The sequence below is a fragment of the Schistosoma haematobium genome, chromosome 5, assembly GCF_000699445.3.
Source record: "Schistosoma haematobium chromosome 5, whole genome shotgun sequence".
Classification (NCBI taxonomy): domain Eukaryota; kingdom Metazoa; phylum Platyhelminthes; class Trematoda; order Strigeidida; family Schistosomatidae; genus Schistosoma; species Schistosoma haematobium.
Genome location: NC_067200.1, coordinates 6,268,107 through 6,289,787, shown reverse-complemented (window position 1 = coordinate 6,289,787; position 21,681 = coordinate 6,268,107). Strand labels below are relative to the sequence as shown.

Sequence of the window (21,681 nt, the reverse complement as noted above, 5' to 3'; positions counted from 1 at the left end):
AAATAGTACAGAATGTCATTTATGTCTAGATATTTAGCATAGATCTAATTCTATCAATCAAGATCTTTGTGTTGTGTTAAGATTTTACATTTAAACAGATATTTACAACGTCATGACAGGTGAGAATGAGTATTTGTTCGGTGATATAACTTGGTTACACTTGACTCATGAAGTAGACATTGATGATTTCGTCTGAATCGACAATAAAGTCTACTCATTTACTTATCTAATTACGTCTTCTTACCCCTCGTGGAGGAGCGTTGGCCGCCCACTGACATTCTCCATCCCGCCCTGTCCTAGACATTCCTTTTCAGGTGTTTTTCCTCTTTGTTTTGAATTTTCAGCACAGTGTGTACCTTTGTCTTCCTTTTTTCCGTTTTCCTTCGACATTTCAAGTTAGCGCTTATCTCGTAATGCAGTTTTATGATTTCCTCAATGTATGTCCTATCTACTTCCAATGATTTTTCCTAAGTTCCTCCTTAGCTAGAAGTTGGTTTGTTCTCTCCCACAGTAGGTCCGGTCAACGGACACTCAGTAGCCTACGTAGATAATTGTTTCTAAATACATGTACCATTTTGATGATAGTTATGGTAGTTCTCCAAATTTCACCTTCATACAATACTCTGAAAACCTAGAATCATTAAAATGCATAAACAAAACTTTCATAAAAGTTTCGTAAACTCACTATCTAATTTCAAGCTTGATTAATTCGATTAAAACAATGACCATTCTAATATACTTCATTTGATTTCTTCCTTTTATTAATAAATGAAGCTTATCAATCATTTACTTTAATATTTCTCAATTAAACTATTTACATTTAAAAGATTAAGGTCATATGATTTCGATGAATATGTCAACAGAATGTTATTTTTATGGTCAAATGAAAACTACTCACTAGTAATATAAACATATCTATTTGTTAATGTAAATATTAACCGAAGTGTAGAATACTACTTATATATATACATATACATATTTATGAGTAGTATATACTGAACTAGTTTAGATTGTTTGCTTTGATTGCGTAAAATATGAACTTATGATTTACAATAGAAACTTAACACATATTATAATTGACTGATAAATATCAGTTAACCGTGAATAATTGTCATTGTGAATTGAGTGAAGTATAGTGATTAACTTTTGTTTGTTTTTAATCGGTACTTATTTAAGATTATTATAAAAATAGGGGTTTGTGGAGTCGATTTAAACCAGGCCATCATTGAAAAGCTGGAAGCACTGGACGGCCGTTTCGTCTGAGTATGGGACTCCTCAACAATGCAGATCCACGATCCCGTCCCGCAAGATTTCAACCCAGGATCTATTGATGTCTCACGCCAACTCCTAACCTCTAGACCACTGAGCTGTCCAGCATCCAAAAATGTTAATACTTCTCTTCAACCAATCCATGAAATAACGCCACTGTTCACCATTGTCTTCAGTCAGTCACTATCACAAAAACAGACCTGATTGAATTCCACTGATCACGGTTTCTCACTAGAACTCCAGGAAACACCTCTTGGAAACAGTCAGTAGTGATCATATGATGACCATAATGAGAGAGTGGTTTTGTGGCTGTTATAGTAATTTAATAATTGGATTTATGAGTCAATTAAAGCTAGAAACGAATGCTGCATACTGGAATACGGATAGATAAACTCACATATATTTCAAAACATAAATTATACAATAAATCGAAATTACGCATACAATTCAATATAGCCAGAAGTCAATGTAAACACATATCAGTAAAGCGTAAAAATGATGTAAACGTTCACAATTGATTGATCACTGGGTGGTGATCAACGTTATGCTTGTCTAGTCCTTATCACTGCAGATCGAATGCTATCGACCTTGTCGCGGCTCGGATAGCTCAGTGGTAGCGTCTCAGACTGTGAAGCTGGGTGACACGAGATCGAATCCGCCAGGGAGCACCAGTTCCCTCAAGATTACCGGTACACCTTGCTGACGATTGCCAAGTAGCACAAAACCCGGGTTCAAGGTTTCCTGTCGACTACCTCCAACCAACATTATTATGTAATAACATAAAATTATAGTCGATGCACATACATAACAGGACAGTTTTAAATAATCATTATAACAAAAAACTAAGCAACTAATTACGTAATTAACATTCGATAATGATCAGTAAAAATCTAAAATAATCAACGTTCATTCATTTTAATACGAAACGACAGAATTAAGTCCAATATATGACGTAATATAGTAATCATACGAAAAATATGTTATCTGTAGTCAAGAAGGAAGAGATTTTATGTAGCCCAATAAAAGAAAGACTGGTAACTTTCTCTTTTTAAAATAAATGGATTAGATTTATGATAATTGATTGAAATAACTTCAGAAAACTTCAAAAGACTAAAGCTTGAGGTGGCTAATTAATCTTGAGTATCTTAACTTGATAATTGCTCTAATCAGATTGTTGATACCTTTTGTCAGACGTCTTTTTAGAGTATTTCTGAAAACGTTTTAAACAAATCTAATATTCTGTTTAATCACTGTAACCATTTAGTTAGTACAGATTAGATTATCTGACATAAATTGATGATAATATGAAAGAATTAATACTTGTTCATCATTGATTAGGTTATTGAATTTGTTGTTTACGTTCCATATTGGTTACAAATTACTTTAGTGTTGAACTTTCTACGGATTGTTGTCGCTTAATTTTTACAAGAAACAAAATGTATCATCATTTTTGTACCACACTTTATTAAACTTTCTGTAAGGAAGATCGAAGGTCCTGCGTTTCAATTCTGCGTGCGAGATCGTAGATGCACACCAACAAGGAGTCGTATACTAGGAAGAGCCGGCCGTTCAGTGCTTCCAGATTTTCAGTGTTGGTTTAACATTGATCGGTTCATGATCTTAGTTATAATTAAATAGACATTTGCTTGAATGTGTTGTTCATTCCATTGTTTGAGTATAAAACAATTGACTCATGAACTTAACCATTGAAATTACTACAATCTCCACCAAAAAACCCATCTGATATTATTCAACATATGCTCACTAGTGACTGGCTTCAAGAGGTATATCCTGGAGTTCTAGTGAGAAGGAGTGACCAGTGGAGTTCAACCGGGTCAGTTGTTATGTAGTAACTCACTGATGACAATGGTGGATGTGTCGCTCAATTTCGCGGATTAGTTGAATTTAGACATTAACAGCAATGGATGCCAGCTCAGTGATCTAGTTGGTTAAGCGCCTGGAGCGAGACTGATAGGATCTGCGTTTGAATCCCACGAGGCAGGGTCGTGAGGAGTCCCACAATAGAACGAAACGGCCGTCCAGTGCTTCCAGGTTTTCCATGGTGGTCTAGCTTCAGTTGACTCATAATCTCAACTGTTGACATTACTACAATCTCCACAAAACCTTTTCTGATATAAAACAACCTTCAATCAATGAGAGGATATTCACACTTTTTTCTTTCTTTTTTTGAGAACTGCACGTTATGTCTTTTAGATATAATTTATGTAAAAGAATGACGCATCTTGATCTTTAGTGATTTCTCCTTTATACTTGATAATTATAAATATTCAATTGAACTCAACTGGTCATAGGTAAAGTTAGACATTATTATCGTTATATCCTATCTCAGTTGTCTAGAAGTAAGCGATCGCTCGCAATACTGAACGTTATAAGTTCTCGTCTCGCTTGCATGGTTTTGGATATCAACTGATGAAGAGTCCAATACTAAGACGAAATTATCCTTCATTACTCACAGATTTTTTATAATGATCAAGTCAAGATTAGTTAGTGATTTAAACCTTTAAAATTCCTTAATCCCCAAAAGATTATTAATATAAATACTCTTTTATTTATATTATTAGAAAAAATCCCAGAACATTGTGGTCGTAATGCATTTGATTATGAATGGCGTAAATATTTTGGCAAAGCAATAAATAAACGTATTGTTGGAGGTAGTGCTACAGCTTATGGTGAATGGCCATGGTTAGCATCATTGATGTTTTATCAAACAGCGGAACAAGTTAAAATACAAAAAGAATTACAAACAAAAGCTGATGAAGAAGAATTAGAATTTTTAGATGAAATTAGTAAAAATAATGAAATAATTTTAGATGAAATTGATCCATTTATACCACCATCACTTGTTTATAATTATCCCGATGGTGGTCGACGTTTTCATTTATGCGGTGGTACATTAATACATCCACAATGGATAATGACAGCGGCACATTGTTTTTTGTAAGTCATTTGTTAGTTTAATTAATTTGTTGTTGTTGATTGTTTTAACCTTTCCATTGATGTTTAAGACTGTAAATGATCAGTCTCATATTGGCATATGTGCATCTTGTACGAATGACTTTGATATTGCCTTACGTTACAACCATTATGAGCAGAGATAGATGGTTTCAGGTACATCCAACTGACGAGTCCTAAATAGGACGAAACGCGCGTCCTGGATTCCACTGCTAGCCACTATCCATCTTTGTTTATAATGCTTGTGATTTAAGATAGTATCGAGGCAATCCGTACAATATGTATATACGCCAATAAGTAACTGATCAATTGTAGAACCAACACATCAATGGGATGATTCAAGTAAACAATACCAAGGGAATTTGGTTTTTTTCTGTTTGATATTCGTCAACAATTCATACCTATAACTATAAGGAAATCGACAATTTCAATGAGAATCGAAACTAAGTAACTCAGCTTCACGGTTTAAGACTTTATGATTAAGTTGTTTAGTCAATTACTGATGTTTTGTATGACTGAGATATTTACAACTGATTATTCACTATTCAACGATCAATCAGTTGAGAATTCATCAATGTATTGTAATTGGCTCTCTTTGGTTTTATTTGTAAATGTCACAAGATCTCGATCAGGAAATAACTTATGATCTGTGAAAATACACTTAGTAAAGACAAGTTCATTTTGTTATCAGTATATAATAAGAATTCATTGTGAAATGTAAAATAAAATGATCTGTTTTGATGTTCATATAAGTTTAAGAGGTTTTCTTTAACTCAATATAACATTTCATAATATTCACTTTATTTCCAATATGATATTTGACATTAGTCTAATTCTTAATGTAATATATCAATCAGTAAGATTAATAAATTTATATTATCCATAAGTCAAATTAATACTAGGACGAAACGGCCGTCCATCCAGTCCTTCCAGGTTTCCATGATGGTCTAACTTCAATTAACTCATGAATTCAACTATTTAAACTTAATATCAGAAGGGGTTTTTCTTGACATTACTTATAGTAAATGTATCAGTGAAAATCATGAGTCAATTGAAGCTAGTTCATCATGGAAAACCTGGAAGCACTGGACTACCGCTTCGTCCTATTGTGTGGTATTACTACTGTTGGATACCGGCTTAGTGGTCTAGAGGTTAAGTGTTTGCGCGCGAGAGCAAAAATTTTGGGTTCAAGTCTCGCGTGCAGGTTGCGCACTGCTAGGGAGTCCCATAGTAGAACGAAACGTCCGTCCAGTGCTTCCAAGTTTTCAATGGTGGGCTAGCGGTTATATGACTTATGAATTCAACTGTTAAAATTACTAGCATCTCCACAAAATCTCTATTCTGACTTTATTGATTCGTAAAATTTCGAAACCATGTTCTGTCCCATAGTAAGACTAGATAAAGATGGTCACAAATGAAGCATTATTAACTCTTTAAAAATGTGATGACGTTATACTGAATACCCTAATTTATATACACTACTTAAAAGCTGGAAGCACTGTACTGCCGTTTCGTTCTGATATAGGACTCCTCACCAGTGCGTCTCCACGATCCCGCCTCGCGAGACCTATGATTCTCGCGTGCGAGCGTTTAACCACTAGACCTATGAGCCGACCAGCATCCAACTGTGTTAATGTCTGACTTCAATTAATCCATGAATTTGAGTTACACATCCACCATTGTCTTCAATGATTTCCTACCTCATAACATACACGACTGAACTTCACTGATCACATCTTATCACTAGAACTCCAAGAAGTCCATTTTGAAATCATTCACTAATGAGCACGTGACGATTTATTATCAGAATGAGGATTTTGTGTAGATTACAGTCATTCAATAGTTGAAATCATGAGTCTAGCTATAATCAACTCATGATTTCAACTAGTAAAAATTACTACAATCATCACAACCCCACCCCTCCCCCGCCATTCTGATAATAATCCACGTTTTTTATCAAATAAAAAGTTAGCAACGTAGTTTCTCGTTTTTTTTTCGAATTAATATTTTACGTCGTTACTTCTTAAAAAAAAAAACGAAACCTACATTCTATGCAACCTAAATAAACATGAATGTTGTTGCGTTGTTATTATGATTATCTTTAATTTATTCATATGTAAATAATACATGATCAATATGAATCAATAAGTGGGTCAGAAACCAGAAAAAAAATTTTTTTTGTAAAGAAAAACATCTTAGTTACAAAATAAAAAGTAGCTCATTTGTTTACAATCATAATCTCTTATTTGAGTGTGCGTGTGTGTGTGAGTTTTTTTCTCTTTTTTTGATTCAATAAAACCAGAGTAAATACACAAAACAATCATTAAATAAACTAGTTCAAAGTTAAACTAAATTTTATTCATAATGAGTAGTATATTTAAACTAATGTTGAAATGAGGAATCAAGGACAGAGTTGCGGGGGGGAGGCGTGAAAGTGTTAGAATTGTAAGAACCATTAGTTAAGAACCATTATGAATATTGAATGGTTAGAAGTAACCGGTAGAATATTTAAGTTGATTTGAGTTTATGTTGTTAGTTAGTATTCTACAGTAAGGTGTATCTTCAATCATGATGGAATTAATACTCGCCGTAAGATTGAAACACATATTAACTAGTTACATAGTCTATTCTGGATCTAGTTGACTGGTCAGTAAGTAATGATCAATATAGTTTTTAGTGTGAATTGAATTCCGTGATGTTATTGTTATATCCGAGCGAAGATTAAATCACGAGTTACTTCTGAGACATATTAATTGATTACTATTATCTAAACATTCTTATGGTATAACTATTTAATAGTTAGATTATATATATTTATATTCCCCTTGTTATAAGCTTTATTTTGACCTATAATTTATTATTGTACGATTTACTGTCCTTAAATTATGTTCAGTTTATTAACTACTACCTCTCACGTTCACAGTCACTTTTTGGCTTTATTGTGTATGAATGTTATTTCCTATTTTATGGTGCGTTGCGGTCTGTTTGTTTGATGTATAAACCCAATATGTCTGGAATAAATGATTCGGTTCGATTCGCATAGTGGAAGCTGGTATTGGTGTTCTGGTTTCAAGTGGACGGGCTAGGCGGACATAGGACCAATAAGGACGCTAGACTGCCCATACCGGTCGAACGTCATTGGTTTTGGCACAGTGCGAAGATTGTATAAGTCATATTTCGATTGGTGGATAAACCACGTGATAAAAAGCCGGACATAAAGTCATAACAGTTATGATCAGCTTAACTGATTCGAAATTGTGTACTATATTAGGATGTTAAGTAGTTGGGGGTAGCCAACAGGAATAAATCTGTAAACACGTAGAAACAAATCAATTACGAGTGTTTTAATAGACTTATGGAAGAAACAGATACATCAATGTATTTTTTGTATTAATATGGTATTTCACGGTACTTGTATCATTTACAGCTTTAGATTTACTTACTTAATTACTTACGCCTGTTACTCCCAATGGAGCATAAGCCGCCGACCAGCATTCTCCAACCCACTCTGTTCTGAGCCTTCTTTTCTAGTTCTATCCAATTTTTCTTCATTTTTCTCGTGTCTGTCTCCGTTTCTCGGTGTAGTGTGTCCTTTGGTCTTCCTCTTTTCCTTTGGCATTGAGGATTCCATGTGAGGTCTTGTCTTATGACGCAGTTGGGTGCTTTCCTCAATGTGTGTCCTATCCACTTTCAGTGCTTCTTCCTCCACTGGGATCTGGTTTGTTCTATACCACAGTAGATTGTTGCTGATAGTATCTGGCCAACGGATCCGAGGTATTTTGCGTGGACAGTTTTAGATAGTTTCCATTTATTGTGTGAAAAAATGTTTGAACATTAGGAGTTTCGCTATATCACTATATATAAGATTATTGCTGAGAATGAACTGTCATTCAACGTTTTCTTAAAAGATAGTGTAGGTGATATATATCCTGGATAAATATGGTTCTCGAAATTGATTCAAAGTAGGTTACCTAACTTGTGATGTTTTATTTAGTGTTGAGTTTATTATTTAGACAAACAAGTTTCTTGCCGAAGTTTCAAATCAAATACTGGTTCATGTTAAACTACCATTAGAAACCATAAAGTAGTGGACAACTATTTCATCCTATAATACCCTGTGATAGTTCTCATCATGTACTTACTAGTGATTAGAGTCATAGAGGTAAATCCTGGAATTCTGGTCAGAAGTCAAGATCAATAGAGTCCAAACATATCGTGTGTCAGATAACCATTACTAAAGGTAATGGATGAAGAAACTGTCACTTCGTGGATTGACTGAAGTTGAAAATTCGAACTACTAGGCAGTAACTTGATTCTCTGAAGGTTAAATACGATGCTCAAGACATAATGGTCTTTGAATGTATCTCAAGTGTTATCATGAATTAACCCTAAGCTAAGACGAAAAAACGTCTAGTAATTCCTGTTTTTCAATGGATGACTAACCGATTTCAGTTTGTCGTATGAAACTTTAGATTCTGCTTCATGAAGTCATATAAACTTGAGAAGAAAGAAAGCATTTAGCTGAAGTTTTTTTTCACTCTAAAGCCTCTTTAGTAATGCGTATCGACGAATTTACATTGGATCTAACACAAATTATTAAACGCTCTTTAGATTTTTCGTGGGTTGAGAATCAAATTACTTCACACTTCAAATATAGATAGCCAAAAATAATTGGAGCAGGTCACACTATGCGTAGAGATTGTCAGAAACCCTCATTTCTTGCTATTCAGAAACCTTTGGCATAAAATGATTCAAAATTTATGCGCACAAAACAACTTGTTTTAAACCTTTGTGGGGCCTGTTATTTTGTCGTCATTTAGATCGGATGATGTTGTCGAAAGAGCTCTCCACTTTGGTGACCTGAGATCTGACTCCAACTAGATCGTATAAATGTTTGTTATCACCTATCTTCGTATATAATCATCGACTCAAATCGCGTTCGCCAATAGCAGAATTAAATAAGTCAAATAACGAGAATGGACTTATGAATACATATATTTTGTATATGCAGCGAATAGAATAGAATAGAGAGAAGCGGAACGACGCGCAGTGGAGATGGCGGGTAAGCCAACTCCCCTTTAGTCAAACGTTAATCAATATTTATAGTCACACAAAAATAAGTTACAGACATGTGATGAGTAATGGGATACGAAGTGTACGCACACCTACGCGCTGATATAAAAACAGTCAAGATTGATAAGCGAATAAACAACAAGGTCAGTATGTGACTCAAGTAGAATGAATAGAATGGGTTGTCCGAAAGGCTAGAATAGGGTATATGGGCTTAACATAACCAACACTACACCTTTAATCTGACTTTGTAATCTTGAATTCAGTGTCTAGTGTGATATGCGAACTTATTACGTCTTCAGTTATAAATCATCTATCACTCTTATATTTCTAAATAACATCTTCACCAGATTTCAGTTACAACAGCCATGATAAGTATTAATGTGACTAAATCGTTCGAAATATATTTCTCATGTATATAAACCACACTTTCCAGATAAACTCTGCATTTGTGCGATACAACGAAAACACTTTCGAATCAGTAATAATTGTAATTTTAATAGTTGAGATCATGAGTCTATTGAAGACAGACTACCATTGAAAACTTGGAAGCATTGAATGGCCGTTTCGTCCTATTGTGGGACTCCTCAGTAGTGCACATCCACGATCCTGCTTCGTGAGATTCGAACACAGTGCTTCCACATTTTCCATGTTGGTCTAGCTTCAAATGACTTACGATCTGAACTATTAAAATTAATATAATATCCAAAAAACCCTTTTGATAATAATAATAATAATAATTGTGTTGTAGATTTGTCCTTTCAAATCACATAAACCCACCGTAAAACAAATGCTAATTCTGCAATGAACAAATTACATAAGTTTCGAATATTCAAAACTATCTTACAAACAACTAGATATATCATAACACCTCACAAGTTTCGAGGTGAGATTATAACTTATGAATGAACCAATCATATTTAAGATAACACGTCTTGGATCTTGGCGCGAAATTCATTTATTCATTTGACTAAATAACATTTCGTCAGTTTGGCTGATGTCGATTCATGATGAAAACCTTGAATCTAATTCCTAACCCTTAATCATCAACTGTAAATCATAATTGTGATTGCTTACGCAGGTTTATAACCCTCGTTTGGTCCTAGTTGTTAGGCGGACACTCTCAAGGTCACCTTAGTATCGGTCAAAAGTCGTATTTGAATTTTAAGATGTAAATAAAAATTCAAAATTTTCTATTGTAATCTATTGGTTGGAGTTTAATATTAATAATAATATATAAATATTCTGAAAATAATAATGTTATAACTTGTGGCCTTAGTGTCCCGCTAATGTATGACGTAATGATACTGCCAATTAGAGAGCAGTGAATCACCGATCGGATCAATGACGCGCAAAACCCGTACGAGCAGTCTAGACTACTTATCGGTCCTGCTCTCTGTCTAGCCCTGCCTGTTAAGTCCAGAACACCAATCTCAGCCTCTGCACCATGAATCATTTATTCCAAACATACTGGGTTTATATACTGAACAGATAGACCACATCGTACCATAAAATATGAAACAGCATTTGTACAAGAATTAGTCAAATATGGCTGTGAATAAGGGAGCTAGTAATTGATAGACAGGGCATAATTCAAGAATGGTAATCGTTTAGTAATAGTTCATAGGTAAAAATAAAGCTCATAAGAAGAGGGGCATGAATATGAACAGTTTAGTTACATAACAGTTATACGATAAAAATATGCGTTTAGTATTGGTCCCTAAATGGATCCCAAAAGTTACCATTCATTATGCTTATCGGGACATAACAAATCATTACAGAATTCACTCCAGTTTACAGACATGATCAATTTGATACAAATGGTAACATTAGACGTAGAGAACAAACATGTGATATAAGATAGTTTTAAGTATACTAGTTCAGTAATTGTTTAAGTAGTACATGTACTGCATCAACAATCCAATGCATCAGCTGGGAACTTTTAATACTTCTTAAATGGACAGCCTATGGATTTATGAACGGTGTATTTAAGGTTATTTCCTGTGCCAGAACGAATGTACAACTATGTACAACTAAATAAAGTAGAATGGAAACAGTGATCATGGAACAACAAAGCAATAGTGACCGAAATATGTCAATCAGGTCTACCATAATGCATATGTCATGTAACTCAGTGATATACAGTTCATGTTCGATATTATTTGAATCAGTTAAGGTTGGTAGGGACAGTATTAACGCAAAGTAACAGTAGGTAGGTGGATAGTGGCTAGCAGTGGAATCCAGGACGCGCGTTTCGTCCTATTTGAGACTTAAGGCTATATCGAGGCAATCCGCACAGGATGCACATATGCCAACATGAGACTGATCAAATGAAGTCCTAAATAACAATGCAAAGATACAAGTAAAACCACACCAAGTGAATTCATGATCAATATATTTCTATTGAAACATTGTGCCATTATGAATGGAACTAATAAAGAATAAAGAACACTTCTAGTTGTGATTTTAAAAGGGTATTGAAAGTTGTTTTTTTTACCAAGAAGCTGGTATATTAATAAAGCTAGTTAAACGGTTTGTATGTAGATATATTAGGATATTAAAAGTAACTGGTAAGAGATCCTGAATCTTAATAAAACAATCGGAACTTCTGAGGAAAACATTCTTGAAACATTTAAGGAACTGATTCACGTCATTCTGCTTTATAGACTGAGACATTGGATTCGAGCTAATCAAGCTATTATTATTATTAGCTTTCTCCAGTATTATATTCTCAGCATAAAGTAATTCTGCGAGTTTTCGTTCCTTATTTCTCGATCAACCCTTATGATAAATATTGGATGGTCTCCAGTTAGATGTTAGCAGTTGCAGACATTTCATAAACTCACCTGAATAGGTTATGTGATTGGTTGACACAATGATCTGTTAAAACAAACAAGGAAACAGTAAATTTGTTGAAATATCTAAATGACAGCAACAGGTAGCTCAGCTATTCAAACAGGTCCCCCGAACAAAAAAAACATGCTGCACATAATCTAACTTATTCGATAGAATACAATCAAGACCAAAGACTAGGTAAACATAAGATTGATTACTGCCTAACTATCAATCAGTGTATGCTGATATATATTACAAAATGTTTTAAACAGAGTACTTTAGTGGGCAAGAACACAAGATGAGACAATTGAATATATTTAAACACAAAATTATAGAATCACTTAGTAAAATCTGAAAACCATACAGTAAATACTTAATCTGCGAAATCCAATCAACTGTCTCAAACTTGACTGTTCCTTTGTTAGAAGACGTTTATGCTGATGATATCATTCAGAAGAACGATGAAAGCTCCACGACCAAACCGACCAGCTCAAAGAACAAAACTCCATCAAAATCATCCACCTGAGCTACAAATCTTCTCCGCCATCTCAAATTCCATTTTCTCTTACTCATCTTGACGGAATATATTATACTGCTCATTAAAATGTAATGAGAAGACGATGGTTATCAGGATTACGTGATATGCTTTCGTAATACATTTCAAAATCAATCTGATCACACATAATGTACTTGTTAAGAACATTTATATATGGAAAGTAAAAGGTATATGTTCCTCCACCCTTACTTACAGAACAAGATTGGTTCTATTTATGTACGTGTTTCCGCACATACATTTAAATTGAAAGCTATCAATAGGACACTTCATGCAACACAACTTGTCATTATTAAAAAGACAAGGTGCACGTTAGACCATTATTGTAAACCTAGAGGCACTGAGATGCCGCTACGTCTTAGTGTGAGACTCTTCAGCAGCGCTCACCTACGATCCCACACGCGGGACTCGGACTCAGGTACTTCGTTCTCGCACACGAACGCTTAGCCTCTAGAACATTGAGCCGGCATCCAACGGTGTTAATGTCTAACTTCAACTAATCCACAAAATTGAGCTCAGTGGTCTAAAGGTTATAGGTCCTGGGTTCAAATCTCATGAAATGGGATCGTGGATGCACATTACTGAGGAGTCTCACAATAGGACGAAACGGCCGTCCATCCAGTGCTTCCAGGTTTTCCATGGTGGTCTAGCTTCATTTGACTCATGATCTCAACTACTGAATATAAAATACTTCATGAATAAAATAGCCAGCTCATATGATATTTATTATATAACTTAACTGATTTCATAGAATTACTAGAATAGATTAAATAACTGAATTATTAAAGTTGTTTATTGAAAGAATCGTCATTCATTCTTCCCATCTATCCGCCTCAATTATCAATGGATTTTCACTAGACAGAAATAAATGAAATCAATTATTCACTGAGCCTATAACTGAATAAGTATTATGTAATTACAAATATTATTATTACTATTCATGTATTATGAAATATTCAACAAGATCCTTTTAACAATGAATTACTCCCCAATGAATAATTAATTTATTAGAGAGGAAAAACAATCGTTGCGAAAATAGCCTTCTCATTGTTTATCAGTTTTGGTATACCCTAACAGAACTATAAAATAATCCAAGTATTCTTATTTGTTATACCGTACGTTACTAATCGAAGATACTAAGAAATCTTACTACTTATTTCTACTAAATAGAGTTCAATATACTGAGCAACAAACTAAGTATACTTGATGGTGAAACTCTAGTAGAGGTGAAAACGTTTGACGTATCTTGGGGGGGGGGCGGCATCATTGATGAACAATGAGCATCTGATGTAAATACTTCATTACTTACTTACACCTGTTCCCACTCGTCGTGAAGCATAAGCCATCCACCAATATTCTCCATCCAATTCTGTCTCGGAAATTATTTCCAGTTGTTTACTTCTTATGTCTTCTTTCAATTCTCAACTCAGTGTGTTCTTTGGCCTTCATCTTTTGCATTTCCTTTCAGGATTCCAAGTTAGCGCTTGCCTTGTAATACAGTCGGATGATTTCCATAAACAAGGAGGATCGGATGCAGATAGGAAGGCAAGAATTAGGAAGGAAAAGGAAGCATTCATATAACTGAAAAAAGATGTGAACCTCAAAATAACTGTCAGACAACATCAAAGTCAGAATTTTCAATGAGAACTTCAAGACAGTTCAATATTATGGAGACCAAACGTTAAAAAATTCTACGAACATCATTAAAAAGGTACAGATAATTATAAACAGCTGTCCACGCAGGATACCATCAGAGACAACCTACTGTGGGGAAGATTACAACCAGCTTTCAGCTGAAGAAGAAATTAGGAAAAAAAACACCGGAGGGGTACAGAACAAACACTGAGGAAATCATCACACTGTATTACAAGACAAGGCTCAACTTTAAATTCAGAAGGTAAAAAGAAAAAAGGAAGACTAAAGTACAAATCGTTCAGGGAATCAGAGGTAGACATCAAATGAATAAATACGACTTGGAAATAATTAGAAAGGATGGCCCGGGAAAAAAAGTAAGTTGGAAAGTGTTCGTGAGCAGCCTATATTCTGTGTGGAGTAACAGGCATAAGTAAGTAAATAAGTGATGACAACACTCTGATCACTCTTCATTAACATTACAATAAGGCATACTTGATTACGCTGTTTTATGCTAACGGCTATTTACTAAAATCGAAGGCAACCCAAACAAATTATACCAATTGTCAATGAGATAACAGGAATTGGAAAGTCACCAACGATTACCTCGTTCGTTTGAACTAAACATTTTTTAGACAGGAGTAGAGAAAACTTTGAAGCTCCATTATCGTATTGTTCTAATTGATAAAAGATGAGTTTGAATTAATTTGTTATTCAACGTAGATCATAAGGAATAACATGGCCAATCTTAATCTATCTGTCTATCTATCTATCTTATATTCATGTCTATGTTTAGTCCAAATCCATTTTATCCACATCTATCATCGGATCCATCAAGTTGGATTGTACGAATTGGTGAACATGATATGCTGAATGAATCAATGGAACACTACGATATGTCTGTGGCACATGTTTATGTACATCCACAATATCAATGTAAGTTATTTATGATTATGATTAGTTAATTTTACAGTATTAAAAATCATGATAAATAGTTAAAATATTTACATTATTCACTAATATTATGTAGTAGTGTGATGTATACTACTTATGTCGACAGATATAAGTAGTATGTAACACTAAGTGGAAGTGGATAACCTGGCAGTAGATGGCTATGAAGGTCGACTTGAATAAAACAGAGTTGGAACTAGAAATAAATTATGACTTGGATGAACCATGAAACATGTCAAGGACAACTAATGGAATTTTGCAAACAAAGTATTCAATGCATGATTCTCATATCTTACCAAGTGATTCTATAATTTTGTCCCTCATTTGCTAATCTTCCGTCAGTTCTCCTTTACATCCTTCATAATTTCCCTATTCTCATTTCCTTTATGTTTCCCTTTCTATTTCTTTGAGTTCAATTCCTTCAACCTTCTGCTATGAAGCATTCCATTTCTGATTGGTGTTACATACTACTTATATCTACCGATATAAGCAACGTACACCATAAATATTAATTAGTAAAATAATGTAATTAACTTCTCGAATTTTATGAATCTTGCGGCCAGTTTATTAATTAACGAGTTGTTATTCAGTAAACTAACATAATGAAAGAAATTCATTGTATCATTGGAAATTTATTACAGGAAACGTAGCAAAAGAAGTTTTCTTTTAGACGATATGATTTACTGAAGCTGTGATGATTTATGTATACCCTTATACAACAGATAAATAGATAGTGTGTTAGAGGTATGAGGGTCGTTATCACTTCCCAGTTGCCCACACTGTGGAAGCGTTTTTCTGCACGTATCTGAGAAGGAAATTGGGTTAGGGGTGGTCTTGGTGAGTTGAGAGCATGACCTCAGTACCCAAGGGACAACTGCTTGAGGTCAGTCACACACGACCTTTTTGTGGGTAATTTTCGCGTTAGCCGTGTAATTGTTGGGACTTTACTTCCGCAGACGGATATCCGTGACATAAGGCAAGATGTGCGTTTTTAGGATCGACCTTTCCTAACTACACTGTCATCCTAAATGTGACAACATTCATGATTACAAAATTTCATTTATTCGATGCCCTATTTAAAGGAAGATCAAATGATTCTTTACCAAGATCTATATTATAGGAAATTAATTTGAACCGGTCAGTGTATCAACTTTCAATATTGAGTCCAATCGAGCATTAAGCGATACTTAGTTCGATCTAAGTGAATATGCTCTAATAACACAAAAGATAAAGAAATATCTTCAATTAAACAAATATTTATCAGAAATTACTATCCCTTTAAATTTGGTGGTAGAAACCTGAAATGCAAATGCAACCTTAAGGATTGTTTTCAATCAGAAGATATCCTTCATGAATATCAAATTTGAATGATGATACAGTTGCGATGAATCTTAAAACTTGGATTTCAAGATCTCTGACACATAATTTTCTATTCTGGGTAGCTTCATATTGTATTCGTAGGCTTTGCTATTATTCATGGATTGTATCAAGGATAAATTAAAACTATGGACAATTTCTATATGAATCTATAAGTATGCTTACCTGTTTGAGGATCAGGTTACACTAAACTAACTCATCCTGAATGTCTATTTAAATATTATCGAAGGTGATTTACAAAAGGGAGAATACAAAACAATCAATAGTTTAATCTTTCAAAATACTCAACATAGTAAAACGTTTAAGCATAAGGACTGTATGAATCAACAAAAACAATAATGTTGTACGCTGAAGAAGTTCCATTAACTAAGTAGTTTATGCCACAACGTGTAATCTCATTTTACTATGGACATAACAGCTATTCTAATCTTTACGTTTTCTTAGCCAGTAATTAATTAATATAATTCTCAGAAGGGGTTTTGTGGATAATATATTGATTTTAATAGTTGAGATTATGATTCAATTGAAGCTAGACCACCATAGAAGAACTTGAGGCACTCGAAGGCCGTTTCGTTCTATTGTGGGACTTCTAAAAAATGCGCATCCACGATTACGCCCCCTCCGCGAGATTCGAACACAGGACCTATCGATCTCGCGCGCGAATGCTTAACCACAAGATCATTTAGTCGACCGGCATTCAACTAATTCATAAAATTGGGCGACACATCTACCATTGTCTTCACTGAGTTACTATCTCACAACAGACCCGGTTGAATTCCGCTGATCAGTGTTTCTCACTAGAACTCCAGAATATGCCCAGGACGAAACAGCCGTCCAGTGCTTCTAGGTTTTCCATGATGGTCTAATTTTAATTGACTCATGATCTCAACTATTAAAATTAATATTATTCCTTCATATTGTTATCCAGTTGTTACTATGATCTTCAGATTTTTGTTTTTTTCTATATATCTTTTAATTGGATAATTATCACCTATCCTTTCTGATCGATCAATTCTTTTCATTTCATATTTCTATCTTATCTCTAGATCAATTGGTAAGAATCTCATTTGATATGAAATAATCCCTTTTCCATGTTTGGTTTTAGACTTGTATAGAAAAATAAGATTATCCTGACTTAATCATGTTAATCATGTAATGTTAAAATGAACATTTAGATGTATAAATTCATGATTGTATTGTGTATTTGAATCTTTCCATTGACGTTTGAGATCGAAATCAATCAGTCTCGCTTATTGGCATCTGTGTATCTTGTACGGATTGCTTCGATATTGTTTTAAGTCACAAGCATTATAATTAGAGATAAACGGTAGCTAGTCATGAAATCCAGGATAAACATTCTGTTCTTAATACTTAAATGGATTGCGCGATGCCATTTGAAGTAAACAGTACCGAGTTCTAACCCCGTTGTGAACACTAACTTAGATGTAAGTACATCCTGCTGAGGAGCCCCAAATAAAACGAAACAAGCATCCATCTCTGCTTACATGTTTTAGTTTGAAGTAAATGTTTTCTTTTCTACTGCGTCTACAAAAAAATATGCGCTTGATGTATCATTAAGCTTTAGTAACCTCAAATGTTTAGGCAATAGATGAACATTACTTAATAAATGTGCTATAACTGTCTGAATACCTTTGCTCATCTTCTTTTTTTATATATTAACTAAACTACAACTAATTATTATTTAGTAGTCCAAGTTATATAAACATATTTTTGTAGCTTGGTTGCTGTGACGGTGATAACAAGCCAGTTTTCTATTGACAAGAGTATTTCCTTTAATTTTCATTGTTTATCCTTTATATGTAGGCTAGTGTAGTTTATTTTGTTATTCATTTATATTGTTCATTGGTATATCTGTGTTCTATTTTCTAGTTTATAGTGTGGGTTATAATTTTATTCTTAATTGTTAAATTGAAGGGTGAACATTCTCATCAACAGCAACTATGACATTGTAACTAAAACTTGGACACTTCATGATTGGTGGTTTGTAGATTCCTCAACATTTTCTTTGTTTCCTTACCTATTGGATAAATTTGGTTTTTCAGGTTCCAAACTTCATGTATAACTTACTTGTGAAGTGTACTGTTCATAAAACCATTACATAAGTACTATAAAACAAATATAACTAGTGGATTACTTCGAAATAAGTTGTTTATGTTTTGGTGACATTATAACATGTTCCGAGTGAAATGATCATCATCCTTGACACTAGATGATCGTTAGGCTATATCTATAAGGTGACTGGTGATGAGAACACTTATAATTGAATCTCAAACCAATAATATAATAATTAAGAACTTACTATGAAACTTGAATGTTCTGATTTTGATTGCTGGTTTGATGTTGGAGGATTCATATACACCGACGAATCAATGGCTTAGAGATCAACTAACATTATACACTACTATTAGTAGCTAAATCTCTCAATCCTACAACATGAAAAAACAACGCAATTTCATTATAAGTAACAAATGTGTACAACAAACAAGAATTATGCTCCGCTCCATTGATAAATACACACAATCTGCAGTAAAAATGAAGTTAGTGAGACTCTAATTTATGGATGAGCCAATCAGAGGCGTTTTGGAGATTTCAAGGTTACGGCACCAACTTCAGTGCTTAATGCTAACGTACGATCGGTTCACAGGGAATTTTGTACAAAACGTGATAATTGAGCGGCTATAACAAATAAAATGGCGAGACTATAATTTGTGGATGAATCAATCAGGTATAAGATAATAGATCTCGAATTTTAACGCGAAAGCCTTTCATCCATTTGGCTAAATAAATTTCTGACATTATAGCTGATGTCAGTTCGTGTTGAAAACTCCATATATAATTCCTAACTAAGGCAAACTACGACAATTATTGCGAACTGGATAATAAAAGCACCAGTAACACTGACTGCACACAGGTACTACAATATATACGGATGTTAGGAGAGCGTACAGACTCCTACATTGGCTTGGTTATGTGCATCGTGTCGTTATCCACAAGTAGCATTTTGTACACACAACAACTGGAGTGCACATAAACAATATTGAAGCTATGTGTTCGAGGCTAAAAGAGTATTTGAGACTTTATCATGGCTCCAGAGACCGACTATTCTATAGCCGTATAGATGATTTCATCCACTGCATGGATTACGATTTTAGAACCTCTGAACCTCTTTCTAACCTTGACAAGTTTCTGAACCACGTATAAGAAGTGTATCCACTTTCTTTCTTTGGTTTTGTATAACATATTTTTTCTCTATACTGACTGTTTGCTGATTGGCTACTATTTCTCAAGTTTACTTAAGGTTCGTTCTAAGGTCGTCTATAAATTAGAGTCTCGCCGAAATGTTTGTTTATTGTTACTTGTCTTACATATTTGTAATCAATCTTTATGAAAGTCTATTCAAAACATCGTCACTGAATCATCAACGTTTAGTAAACTTGAATAATGACTAACAATAGGATCCATAACAATTATCTTTCATTTCAGACTTAAAAGTTGGATGTTGATATCCATAGTAAGACTCGAACTTAGTACCTTTAGCTTAGAACTTACATTATGTTATGTATTGATTTACTGAGTTCAGATGATCAGTTGCTTGTGTATCAAAATGCCTATTCCGATTTCCACATCTAGCCACTATTCAATGATACTATAGTGAACGAGAACACAACTGGGGACAATCGAATGTAATATGAACATAAAATCACAAAATCTAAGAACCATACAGTGAATATTCAGTTTGCAAAATATCAATTTATTGTCTCAAACTTGACTGTTCTTTTTGCAAGTGTCAGTCAATAACTTATGACTTCATTGTTCCTTCATTTCCATAACAATTGCTTTCAGGTCCCGGCTCTTTTCTCCTAGATCTCTATGTTCTGCTGTCAGACATTCTCTTTCTAACTAGAGTTATATACTACTTATGTTGATATAAGTAGCACACATCACAATACTAGTTACAGTTGGTTTGATTATCTTTAAAATATATCATTTAATATTTATTATTTCTACACTGTTTTTCATCAATGTCATGAATGTTCTTTTCTTTTCTTTTCAGCTGCTTCTAGCAGTGGTTATGATATAGCCTTGGTAAAATTAACAAAACCAGTAAAATTAAGTAGATATGTGAATATTGCTTGTCTACCATCAGCTGGTGAAGAAGTAAAACCGGGTCAAGTCTGTATAAGTGTCGGTTGGGGACATGAAATCGATGGTAAGCTTGATTAATACTATTCAAACCAGATAATAATATCAATATCTCTTCTATTTGACAATGTACATGTAAAAATAACCTTAATTCAACTGAGTAACAATTATAAACATTTCATTCTTTAGTATTACCGTTCCAGTGAACGAGAACACAAAAGGCGATAGTCGCTAGTATTTGAATACAAAATAACAGTATATCTTAATAAAATCTGAGAATCATACAGTAAATACTTCATTCGCAAAATATGTTCATCAATTGTCTAAAATTTCATTGTTCTTTCATCATTTCCATGCCAATCATTCCATATTCTCATTCTCTTTTCTTCGATCTTCTTAACTTTCTGCCACCAGACATTTCACGTTCGATTGATGATACATGCTACTTATATCCGTCGACATCAGTAGCACACATCACACTGTCACAATTTGTTCTGATTGTTAAGTTACATTTTTTCTAATGTTTTTTTACAACAACAACAACAAAACATTTTGTATATGGTGATATGAAGAATAGTTACGTAATGTAGACCCGTTGATCAGAGACGACAATTTCAATACTGTTATCTAGATGGTTCATTGATAAGAATGACTAAAGAAGAGTCAGTTATTAGTGCAATAGTCTTTATAAATCATCCAGTTCTTCAATCCTAAGACTGTATGACACACCAATAACTCATAAAAAGGAATATCCCATTTTAATATGGTAGAACACAATACTTTTCTGTGATGTCAAAAACAAATCTTAAAGAGCCTCTTAGTCATTCAGGCTTTTTGATGTTAAGTGGTATCAGTCC

General features: G+C 34.0%; 1 protein-coding gene across 2 annotated transcripts in view; it reads left to right on the top strand.

Annotated features, from left to right (window-relative positions):
- The window catches only part of PRSS30_1 (Serine protease 30), a gene marked incomplete at its 3' end in the record, with an annotated part of 57,243 nt that overhangs the window by 29,315 nt on the left and 6,247 nt on the right, over positions 1 to 21,681 (top strand). For both annotated transcript variants that reach the window (XM_051217376.1, XM_012939328.3), the window contains 3 exons: positions 3,852 to 4,227; positions 15,129 to 15,268; positions 20,736 to 20,891. In XM_051217376.1, coding sequence (XP_051064768.1) covers positions 3,986 to 4,227; positions 15,129 to 15,268; positions 20,736 to 20,891 — 538 coding nt within the window. In that variant the 5' untranslated portion in view covers positions 3,852 to 3,985. The remainder of the gene's footprint in view (positions 1 to 3,851; positions 4,228 to 15,128; positions 15,269 to 20,735; positions 20,892 to 21,681) is intronic.